Raw genomic sequence first — 12,055 nt, 5'->3', positions numbered from 1 at the left:
AATAGCTGCACAGTGTACCATAATTTATATAACCAAGATTCTATTGATTGTCCAAATGTATTTTATATTTAAAAAGACAAAAGGCACCTTTAAGAAAATATACTTGGCTAAAGTGGCCGATGAACCATTGTAAGTCATTTAGTGCACATTAAATTTTATAAAACCTTGAGCTTCAAAAGTTGACATGGGGCGAGGAGTAGAATTTGCTGGGCCTTCACAAAGCCCTGGGGTAATTTCTGCAGCATAATCTTTCAGTTTCTGAGCACAAATGAGAAGAGAAAAGGTATAAGAAGGTGAATGAAATCGAAAAGGACTTTCTCCAGCTAGTCAGAAAGCCATTGAGGTCCTGATTCACAGCTATCTAAGAAGAGTCAGGATGAAGCTACGCCCTTCTGGGTACAGTGGTGGGGGGTAGGGGAAGGCTGCTAGATAAAGTCCCTCCTTTCACGAATCAGAAACTGGTTGTGATCAGTACACGGTGATTCACAAGGGGACAGGATATTTGAAATCAAAGAAATATTTGGTCTATGTGATTGCCAGACCCAACTTACCTCCTGCCCTAAGCTACACATTTGTACAGTGACAGCAATACTGGGACTGGCAGATCTCCAAAGGGCACTGTTTGTCCATTAGCAAAATCAGCAAATGAGAAGCGCTGCCAAAACATGTGGCCTCCTCTTCCCAGAAAATAGAATTGAGACACCTTACTCACTCTTTTTACACCCAAACATGTCCAGCAAACTAATGTCACTGGTAAAACTTGTCTTCTCTGCCACCCTCCCCTTCTGTACTCTTTCTTCTGTGTGGTCCTCCCTTCTCCTACACCCACAGACCCTGCTCTGCTGGACGGCCCCTGGGCACCCCAACATTCCCTGACTCATCTTTTCCCTTCAGAACTTCTTGCACCATTTTGCACGCTCTCAGTAGAAGTTGCTGTTCGGACCGATTAATTTGTTAGACAACGGCATAATGTAGTTTCACAGTCGTTGGGGAAATTGGTGCTCTCATACACTGTTAGTAGCAATATAAATCAAAACAGCAACTTATGAAGGGTAATTTGGCAATATCTATTAATATTTAAAATGCACATACCCTGTGACCCAGCATTTCCACTACTAAGGATCTCTTTTCTAAAAAGGATCCCAGGCACATGTCAAGAAACAGATATGAGAATGCACAACAGAGCATAGCAGAGTGATATGTAACAACGAAAAATGGAAGCAACCTAAATGTCCATCAGTAGAGGAACTGGCAATACATTTTGGTATTACTTATGATGTGATATGTGTAATCATTAAAAGAATAAGATAGTGACTTGGAGAGACATTCGGAATATATTATCAAGTGAAAAAAAATTAGTTGTAGGCCAATGTATTTTACAGGTTGATTTTTTTATAAAAATATACATATATAGATTCATACACAGCTATGTTTATGAAAACATTTTTAAAAGCAGGGAAGAATTTATTCTAAATGGTTGATAGTGGCTTTCTGTAGGACTCTAATTGTAGAATTGAAGGAGGAGATTTTTCCTTCTTGATTTATAAAACTTTTATAAATTGTGGTAATATGGGTTATTTTTATGGCTTTCGAGATTTGTATTTTTAAAAAGTCCCTGTGTGTTCTAAAATGGCACCCTATGCGAAGCATGGTGGGTGAGTGGGTAAAGGCATGTGGGAGAGATCTTTTGACTCCTTTCAATCAAGTAACCTTGGTTTTGTCTATTGCGTTTATTGAGTCACCCCACAAAATTTAGTTTGAAAGGTCTTGGAAGTAAAAAAAAAATTTTTTTTAACTCTGGCTTGACAGCTTGCTTCTACAACAAGACCCTCAAACACTTTACTTCCAGGCTAAGCCAGGTGGGGAGGTCACGCCACAGGACAGCAGTTTTGGATAGGGAATTCGCACATAGCGGATCAGCCTCCATGGTGGCTGCTTCCTCTGCTCCAGGTAAGGCTGGACCTGGCGTGGAAATAAAAAGGGAATTCCCACAGTTGGGTGGAGACTCACCTTCCCGACACTGGTACTGCACCCACAGGTAGCTGCCCTGGGTAGGGCACAGGTCTCCAAAGAAGGTTGCATTTGCTGCCACCTGGCATGCCTGCAGCCCCTGACACTGGCCTGGGAAGCACCCGCATCCCAGCAGAAAGCAAGAATGGTGCAAAGGACATAAAGAGATAAGTTAGACAGAGATGAATATTTTGCATTCATTCATTCATTCACCCACCATACCCCCAAACAATATCTGTTGGTGTCTACTGAAGACCAGGCACTGTGCTACGTACAGTGAGAGAAGATTTCTGCCCTCAAGTAACTCGGGGTTCAGCACAGAGGTTCTCAAATTTTAGAATACACCAGAATTTTCTGAAGGGTTTGTGAAGACACATATTTCCAGACCTCATTCACTGAGATTCTGATTCAGTGAATGTGGAGGGAAGTTTTAGAATTTGCTTTTCTAATAAGCTCCCAATGATGTCGTTGCTGCTGGTCCAGGGACTTCATTCTGAGAACCACTGGCCCAGTGGCATCTATTTAAATGGCCTAAAGTTGAAACCTACACCCTACGAACTGGCAAAGAGAGGATAAGATTAGGAAGCTTGTAGCTACAGGGATACCAGGTGCCCACAGGACAGAGAGGCCAGGCAAGAAACTTCAGGGTCACCCCAATACCTCTCTCTCCTGCTTATGTATGTGAATTAAATGCCTACAGAGAAGCCTGGGAGAAGGATAGGCAGGAGGATAGGCTTGTAGCAGACCACCTGCTTTCACGGGGCCCTGCAGGCCCAATAGCAGTCATGGCAGCAGAGAGGAGAGGGCTCCCTGTGTCCTGGACAACAGAGGTTTCTGAGGCTTTTGTGCCCTCAAGAGGGTTCAGAGAGCCCCTGTAATCCCTTAAATTGAATCATTGCCATGGAGCAAATGGAACTCAGAGGCAGATTTAATCTGATTTAGAAAAACAAGGTCCTAGAGAAACTCTCCCATGGGAACAACAGATGCCACCAGGAATGTTTATCCAGCATTACTCACAGTAGCAAGGATTAAGACACAACCCATACAGCTCTCAACAGAGGAAGAGACATATTGTAGTATAGTCATACAATAGATGAAACAGATAAACTAGCACATGTATCAAGATGGATAGTATGCCTCAGAAACATAATGTTGAGGGGGAAAAAAAAAGATGAAGGAAAAGAGAAAAAAATGTACATTGTGGAATGACATATACAAGATGATATATGCAATGCAATACTATGTAATGCTTGGGTTGCACACATAGTAGGCAGGCACCAATAAGAAGCCACACATGTGATTAATAAACACTGAATTCACAACAGGAGCAGAACAGGGAGGGCTTGACAGGAATGTTGGCTGTGTATCTAGTATTGTATTTGTCTCTTTAATGAGGGAATCTTAAGCAAATATGGCATAGTGTTAAGATTTAACAAAGTTGAGTAGTGGGTCTATGAGAGCTCACTGAAATATTTTTTATTCTTGTCCACATGTTTCAAGTATTTCAAAATTTTTTAAAAATTAAAAAAAGAGAAAGTGATGTTTCTTGTACCAAGGTTGTGTGAAGAGCAAAATGCCCACCGTCAGGGTTGATCTACTGAAGGGGTGAGCTACAGCTCCCTCGCTTCCCTGCTTGGTGCTGTGGGCAGGGACCGGCCAGTTTTCCCATTGTTGGAGGTTCAAGGTCAGATATGAATATTGTTCGAACCTTCCAGACCCCTTTGCTGGGCACAGGACATCAGGTACTGCCCTGAGCTCACAGCAAGAGCTGTGGAGCCCTTGAGTCCTACCTGCCACTTCATCCTTGACGCTGACCCAGCTGCATTCCTCTTCCAGGTCTGAGGGGTGCCCAGCATCCTGGATGCAATAATGGGGAGTCTGGCGCCCATAGAAGGCATCCTGGATCTGGATGACCTCCCCAGAGCCACAGTGCATGATGGCATTGAGGCCCTCGCAGGCCAAACTCTGGCCAACACCTGTGCAAAGGTAAGGTAACAATTTAGGAGGGCTGACGATCATAGATAGGCAAGTGCTTGGTTGATGGGAAGTAGGAAAGGTCTCAGGGGGCAGGACTATGAGATACAAGGACACATTGGAAGCTGACTCAGCAGGGGTGAAAGTATTGCTCTGGAGCCAGACTGCCTGGGGTCAGATCCAGCCTAGCTACATGCTGGTTGTGTGACCCTCTGCAAATTACTTAGCTTCTCTGTGCCTCCTCTGTATAGGAGGAATTTAATACCACACCCCATAGGGTCACTAGGAAGATTAAATGAGTTGGTACATGCAGAATAAGGGCTATATAAGTGGCAACTATTATTCCACCGATTTTGAGTCCCTTCCTTGAGCCTTATCTGAAAACAATGCCTGACATACAACAGATGTTAAACTAGCATTTGTTGAATGAATGAGTGATTTTGATGAGTCTTCATATTAGTCCTATGAGTTGAGCAGTTCTCCCCATTAGGAACATCAGGCTCCACGGATCACAGTGCTGAGACCCCACTGTAGCCTGGTTCCTAGCATGTGGTCCACACTCAGTAAACATTTGTTGAAAAAGAATGACCTGGTTAAGGTGTGCACAGCCAGAAAGTGCTGATTTCAAACTGCATGGTGGGAATGATGCAAAGTAGGGGTTGGGACCAAAATCTGTGTTCATTTCCTATGGCTGCTATAACAAATTACTACAAACTTAGTGGCTTGAAACAGTACAAATTTATCATATTGTAGTTATGAAGGTTAGAAGTCCAAAAATGGGTCTTACTGAGCTAATATCAAGGTGTGGGTAGGGCTAGCTCCTTCTGGAGCCTCTAGTGGAGAATCTGTCCCCTAGCCTTTTCCAACTTCTAGAGGCTGCCCACATCCCTTGGATTGTGGCCCCTTCTTCCAACTTCAAAGCCAACAGCATAGCATCTTCTAGTCTCTCTCTTTCTGACCATAGGCAGACTAGGTCCAAGTCCCATCTCTGTCACTTCCCAGCTGTGTGGCCTTGGGCAAGGAACTTACCCTTTCTGAGCCTTACTTTTCTTGATAGTGGGCCTACAATAGAATAGTGGAGTGACTTTTATTATGTTGAATAAATGTACTTGGAGTGCCAAGCTCAGTGCTGGAATTCCTGCTTGATACGTTAGCTGTTCATAGTGTGACCCTGGTGTGGCTCTAAGACCCAGGGGGCTGACAGAGTCTGAGAGACAGACTTGAAGTTGGGATGCAGGAAGGAGCAGGGACTTAAGGGGGCTGTGACAAAAAGAGAGAGATGTTACATAACACACAGATCCCCACAGCTTCCATGTTTTCAGAAACAGCCACATAGGGGAAGTTAAGCCTATGTGCGCCTATTTAAAGCTGAGTAGAGGGTGGATAGAGCAGGGGCCCCTCTAAGTGTCCAAACCCAGAATGGGGCCTGGGAGCCAGGAGCTTAGAGCCAGGAAGGGGGCTGGGCCCAGGAAGCCCAGAAGCTTCTGTCAAGCCTGGCTTGAGGGTCAAGGGACCAGGGGGAGGCCCAGATCTAAGATTAGGCCCCAGTGCCAGTCCCCACATGGCAGGCAGGACCTGGTGTGGGACCACGGACCACTCCTGCAGGGAGTGGTGCCCAGGGCCTACGCAGGAGGTCAGGCATGGGCAGCAGCTGGAAAGGGCACAAGAGCAAAGCGGTGAGATTTGGAGGTGGAGTGTAGGGGTGGGGTGCTCAGATCCAGGCTGGCTGGGGAACAGAAGTCAAAGGTGAGGGAGAGCAGCCTGCTGGGACAGCATCTCCCTTCATGTGAGGACTGGAAAAGGAGTATAAATAGGGCTGAGCATTTCCCCGTAGATCCAGGTATGTGAGGAGGAAAGACCAAGAGAGACCAGCAAAACTAGTAAGTGGACAGGGAGAGCAAGGATGTGTGCTGGAGAGACAGAGTGAGACACAAAGAGACATAGCATCACATAGACAGAGACGGGTGAGCATTTAGAGAGAAAGAGAGAGACAGATATAGAGATAGAGACAGAAACACAGAGAGACAGAAAGAGAAACAGAGCATCACTCAGAGACAGATAGGCATTTAGAGGGACAGAGAGACACACACAGAGAGAAACAGAGAGACACTGAAATAGAAGCAAAGAGACACAGGGATAGACAGAGAGACATGGAGACAAAGAAACAAGGACAGAGAGACAGAGAGAAAGAGACAGGTCAAAGGAAGTAGACCCCACAACAGAGCCAGCTCACCAAACTCGCAGATGAAGGCAAATGGCTGCGTGCAGTTGTCCGAGGCAGCCCACCTGGAGGAAGGGTCCCTTCCAATGTAACCGCAGGTGTTGGGAGCAGGAACGGCCTGCCCTCCATGCCAGTGACTGTAGTTCACATTCGAGGTGTCCAGCCAGATCCCCAGCCCTGGGATGGGAACACAGCCACCAGGACTTGGAAATATTCTTTTGATCCCTTTTTACATACAGGGTTTGCCTAGCTCAGCTCCTTGTGTGAAGTAAACACTCAATCAATGCTGACAGACTGAAGGCCTCAATTTCCCATGCCAGCAATGGGCATTTCTAGCTGTTATCTTCTAACACTTAAACAGGAGAACTCAGCCCAAACACCAGATGCCGAATTGAAGAGCCCACAAGGTGGTTGGATTAAATAAATGACACTTCAGCTCTATCTAACTATGATCTAAAAAACAGCACAAAAGTGTGCCACGGGTTGTTAAAAGGCATTCCACATGTAGGAGGGCCCTTGTCAAGTATATCTGGGCAGTTCTGAGTTAAATGGAAGCAGTTTTTGTTATTTCAGGACCCTTCAGAGCTTTCAATACACTGATGTGACTCTTGAAGAAGTGTTATGTGTGTGTGGGTATGTGTACACTACAGAGCATTTCAAGGACACTAATGATCTAGAAAACACTAGATATAAAATAAAATATTTATTGTGAAGACTCAAAAATGTGTTCATTAAAAAACACCTATAGAAAAGAATCCATACAAATGGTTAAAAAAATTCAGAGTAAAAAAGGTATAAAATGAAAACATCTTCCCTCTCCCAACCAACCTATGGACTACTCCCACTATTGTTGTTTCTTGTGAGTTATTCTGGGCTGAGTTTTATTCATCTATCAGCATCCACGAGTGCCTGAAGTATATTTACACAAATGCTATTGTATTGCACACAGCATTCTATCTTTTGCTTCCTAAATAACATTACATATTGGAGGTTGTTACACATAAGGCTACTTAAATTGTTTTCTGTAACATTCATGCAGTATCCCTTGAAGATTTTATTTTTTATTTTTTAATTTATTCTATTTTTCAATTACAGTTGACATTCAATGGAGATTTTAAATAGATACAACTCCTTTAACTACACATGAATGAACAGTCAATATACAAATACCCACCACAATTGCTGCATCTAGAAAGCAAGAAACCATTCAAGAGTTATTGCCTGAAGATGTATAGTAGAATTTACATCCCTTGGCTGTGAGTTTCCCAAAATGAGCTCCCCTGACTGCTTCTTTATGTAGGCATTTCCATCCACTCTGGTATATTTCTCTAGATACTTAGCTCAAACCACGTTACTCGTTTCTAAAACTCAGTAGTTTCTACAGGGCAATATGACTTGGCAGGACACTGGCTTGAGACCTCACTTCCCTTCACTAGTAGTGTCATCATGAGCAGAGTGTTTCCTCTTTCTAGACTTCATTTTCTTCACCCGTAAAATAAGAGTAGCAATGCCTACCTCATGGGGCCGGTGTCAGGATTAAATACCAATGTTTATTTGTCCAGTTTTTGATATGTATGGGCACTGAGACAACAAAAATGGAATCAGAATATGATTCCTTTCCTTGAAGAGCTCATTGTCTAGGGGTGGGGGAAGATATCTAAATTACTAAAGCCATGTCAAATGGGCACTTGGAGAGGTGAGGACAAGGTCCTACACGTGTACAGAGAAGGACTCGCCCGGCTGTGCCAGGGCTAGGGGAAGGAGTCCTCACAGAGTAAAGGTTAAGTGAGAGTTTCCAGGAGGACCATTAAAATCAGATGATATGATGTGGACGGAGTCACAATATAAGCACTTATCTGCTTCAGTTTCATAACAAGGTGGTGGGGGGAAGACATGTGAAATTGCTTTGAAAATAACTTAGTAATTATTCCTTGAAACTCAGTTGTCTCGCCTGTAAAATAGGGACAATAATAATTAACTCATTAGTTATCATAGGATTAAATGTGATAATGGACATGAAGCACTCAGGATAGTGCTGGGCACTATTCTACCATGAACCAAAGATGTCATAGCTAGTATTATTATTAGGCCCATGCAAAGAAATGCACATTTCTAGAGCATCAGTTATGTTCCGGATTTTATGCAAAGTACTGTGCATAAATTATTTTATTTGATGCACAAAGAGGAGAGTATCTTACACGAGTATTGGGATATATTAATATGTTCTATGGAGCTCTGGGTAAGAAGCAATGGTCAGAATTGCAGCCACAAACTCCTGTAAAACATAGTTATCACAGCACCTACCTTCTGTGGTTCCATTCTGAGCAGAGTTCCCTGTGAGTCCAATCCACCATTCCCTGTCCTGGGAGATGTGTTTCTGTAGAAACCACTGGGTGCCTTCATCATGAATAAAGACCAAATGGCCACCTCGCCTCTCACACCAGTTCTGGGCACCATAGAAGGAGCGGCCAAGAGGCACAAATTCATAGCAAGAGTCTCTGAAAGCCACTTGGCTCTTAGAGCAAAAGCTGCCCTCCTCTGGCCTAGCAGTAGTGGCCATAAACCTCAGAGAGAGTACCAGGAATACCAAGCTTGCTGCGCTCATCCTTGAACCACTAGTGGAGAGTCTGGATGGAGCTAGCTCTCACTCCTTAATATTGCCTTGACAACCAGCTGCCATCCATCTTTCCTTCTCTCTTTGCATCAAATAATAGTGACTACCTCTTGTTTAAGAAACAAAGGCTCAGGATGAATGTGTCTGCGGTTTTGCTTCCCCCAGCTCTTTGTTTAATGCCAGTTCCAACTCCAATTAATTTGCAAAATGGTCTTCTAGAGAAAGATAAAGCTGCTATATCATCTGTCCGCTTGTCATTAGGTCAACTGTTAGCTTCCGATAAAAATACCTTGCTGTTGGTTTTGTCATTACCCTTGAAGGCCAAATGCTTCATTAGAAGCTATCAGCATGTGGGAAGTATGTGATAAAAGAAAAATGGCAGGGAAGTTAGAGTTATAGGATTGTAAAAAACAAGGTTGCACTCATATCCAATCTTATTGTCTAGAATGGTCACTGTGCCCAAATGATAATCACATTCTCCCCAGCATGGCTTAAATCTTAATGGAAATTTTTTTCCCTTCTCTGATTCATCACATTACCACTCATGCTTGTTAGAGAATTAAGGTTTCCTGTAAAATTTATTTGATGTCATCATGAAAATAAGCTCTTAGAACTTTAAACCTTCCCATCCTCGTCTGATGTCTAAACCCTCCAACGGCTGTCCATGGTCTATGGATCAAGTTTAAACTTCTTAGCTTTATAAACAAGGCTGTATATGAACTGATCCCTGACAATTATTTCCAAACACACCTCCCAAAATGTGGGAAACCAGGCTTTCTCACCCATTGCCAATGGAAGTGTAAATTTGTACAACCTCTATTGTGGGCAATGTGACAATATTAAAATTTAAAAAGCACAAGTGCTATAATGTAGCAATTCCATTTCTAGGAATTTCACCTACAGATAAATTCATACATATGTGAAATGTCATAGTAATGTCATATTCATTGTAGAATTTCTTAAGAAGGAAAAATTGGAAACAACCTAAATGTCCATTGATGGGAAACTGGTTAACAAAATGTAGTACATCCGATATACACACTAAAAAACGAACCAATCCTTTGTATTTAGAAGGATCTCTAAGAGTTTTGCTAATATGAAAAGAAAATTATGAGACATTGTTGATAGTCTAATGCCATTTACATAAATACATATGACTATTTATTTGTATGTATATAATATATCTCATAAAGGACATACAAGAGACTTGCAATAGTGATTGCCTGGGTGGAGGGACTAGGTGAGTGGGAGACCGAAGAGGGAGCAGACTTTTGTTTCATTGACCACTTTTTTTTAACTTTCTATTTTGTGCCATGTGAATGTATTATCTGTTCAAAAAATAAATAAATTCTTTTAAAAAAACCTTATGGGCCCGTCATCTCTCCCATAAGCTCTAAGTCACAGCTCTTCCTAACTATCATACTTAATTGCTGGTGACCTTTCTTCACAGCTCTGTGTGCTCCTGTGTTGTCCCTTCTTCCAGGAATGCTTTCTCCCTAGTCCTTCCCTGATCACCTTCAAGATTCAGCTCAAATCTCATTTCCTTTGTGAACTTTGTAGAACTTGCCTCATATATACTTCTCTTCTCTGAATTTTATTTCATTTTTAAATACATCTTTACTAAGATATAATTCATATGCCATACAATTCACTCATTTAAAATATACAAATTAATGTATTACAAGTATCTTCACAGTATTGTACGACCATTATGACAATCAATTTTAGAACATTTTCATCATTAGCATTCACATCTCATTTTCTCCTCCCCCCAGCTCCTGACAACCACTAATCTGCTTTCTGTCTATAGATTTGTCTATTCTGGATATTTCATGTAAATAGAATCATGCATATGGCTTTATTGTGACTGGCTTCTTTCACTTTAGCATAGTGTCTTCAAGATTAATCCATCTTGTAGCATGTATCAGTGATTCATTCCTTTTCATTTGAGGGGGCGCTCAATGCAAGTTTATAGAGTAATAGTTGAATAAATGGTTTTCCAGAACTAATGAATCTCTACCTTTGTTTGCCTTTCTGAATAATGTTTGTTGTTCATGGTTATTTCCAAAATTAATTAAATTTGCCAAAATTACTATGTTATTTTAGTGATGGAAAAAATTGTTTTAACTACGAGTACCAAAGTTCTTCTTGGAAACCTTTTCTTTAGGAAAATACCTGCATAGGCCATTCAGATTGGGATAGAGGAGACACCATGGGCATGGTTTATACTATTATAACAAAAACAGTGCTTGATAAAATGGTCTACATAAGAAGTTAGTAATTCAAGGTTGAAGAAGGGAGCCATGCAATGTGATGGGACCCAGGAGTCTTCAAAAGAGGTGTCAGGTAAACAGTTTCTCCTGGCAGGGTGGCCACAGAGCTTAGAGAACACAGTTATCTAATATTTGATTTTAAGTTCTTACCTTGCTCTGACATGTCTTTTTTTTGTTCCCTGCCCCTTTCACCTTCTAGCCTCTGGCAAACACTACCCTTTATCTCTATGGATTTACCTGTTCCAGAGATTTCATATAAATGGAATCATACAATATGTGATCTTTGTACCTAGCTTCTTTCACTCAGCATAATATTTTCAAGATTCATCCATGTTGGAACATATATCAGTCCTTCATTCCTTTTTATGGCTGGATACTATCCCATTATACAGCTAGACCACATTTTGTTCATGCATTCATCCACTGATGGACATTTGGGTTGTTTTATTCTGTGAATTTCTTGCAAGGAAGGAATAATGTCTCTTAAAATCTCTGTTTATCCCATGGCTGGCACTTGATAGGACTCAATGAACATTTGCCAGCCTGACCCCATTGCCTAGGTCCCTGGGGCTGATCTTTATACCCTCTCCCTTTCCCAGAAGTCCTTCCAAGTCCTTGGGAGTAGCCCTGCCAGACAGAGCCCAGGGCAGGATTCGATGTCATCACTGAGTCACAGGCTGGGCAGAACTGGTCTCTTATCTCTGGGAGCCAAGCTTCTAATTACTTCCATTAGAAAACTATGTGGAAGGCCTCACACAGAGATAATGTATCTCCTGGGTAAAGGCTCAATTTATGTCACTGATGGAACATGCTGGGAGACATTTGATAAGTAATGCAAGTCTGCAGGCTAAATTCCATTTTCACATTCTTTACATTGTGATAAACTGCAGACTCCTGGGCATGGAAGCAGTCTTGATGATGTCAGCTCCTAGTGTGCCTTAACCTCTGTGTACATGAAGAAAG

At 42.2% G+C, this 12,055-nt stretch overlaps 1 protein-coding gene and 1 long non-coding RNA gene across 2 annotated transcripts in view; one reads left to right on the top strand and one right to left on the bottom strand.

Annotated features, from left to right (window-relative positions):
- Positions 1 to 8,541, top strand: part of LOC120622980 (uncharacterized) — a 101,857-nt gene extending 93,316 nt beyond the window's left edge. Inside the window, exons 19-20 of the long non-coding RNA XR_005658610.1 lie at positions 3,847 to 3,996; positions 6,445 to 8,541. This is a non-coding gene — a long non-coding RNA (uncharacterized LOC120622980). The remainder of the gene's footprint in view (positions 1 to 3,846; positions 3,997 to 6,444) is intronic.
- The window catches only part of LOC120622979 (polycystin-1-like protein 2), an 83,625-nt gene extending 74,815 nt beyond the window's left edge, over positions 1 to 8,810 (bottom strand). The window contains exons 1-4 of the mRNA XM_039888823.1: positions 8,510 to 8,810; positions 6,218 to 6,382; positions 3,801 to 3,986; positions 2,011 to 2,121 (exon numbers count right to left, since the gene is read on the bottom strand). Of these exons, the coding sequence (XP_039744757.1) occupies positions 2,011 to 2,121; positions 3,801 to 3,986; positions 6,218 to 6,382; positions 8,510 to 8,810 (763 nt within the window). The remainder of the gene's footprint in view (positions 1 to 2,010; positions 2,122 to 3,800; positions 3,987 to 6,217; positions 6,383 to 8,509) is intronic.
- Positions 8,811 to 12,055: the final 3,245 nt, after the last annotated feature.

The sequence above is a fragment of the Pteropus medius genome, unplaced genomic scaffold (genome assembly GCF_902729225.1).
Source record: "Pteropus medius unplaced genomic scaffold, Ma_sr-lr_union100, whole genome shotgun sequence".
Lineage (NCBI taxonomy): Eukaryota > Metazoa > Chordata > Mammalia > Chiroptera > Pteropodidae > Pteropus > Pteropus medius.
Note: the sequence above shows the minus strand (reverse complement) of the source record. Positions and strands in the feature narration are given on the sequence as shown.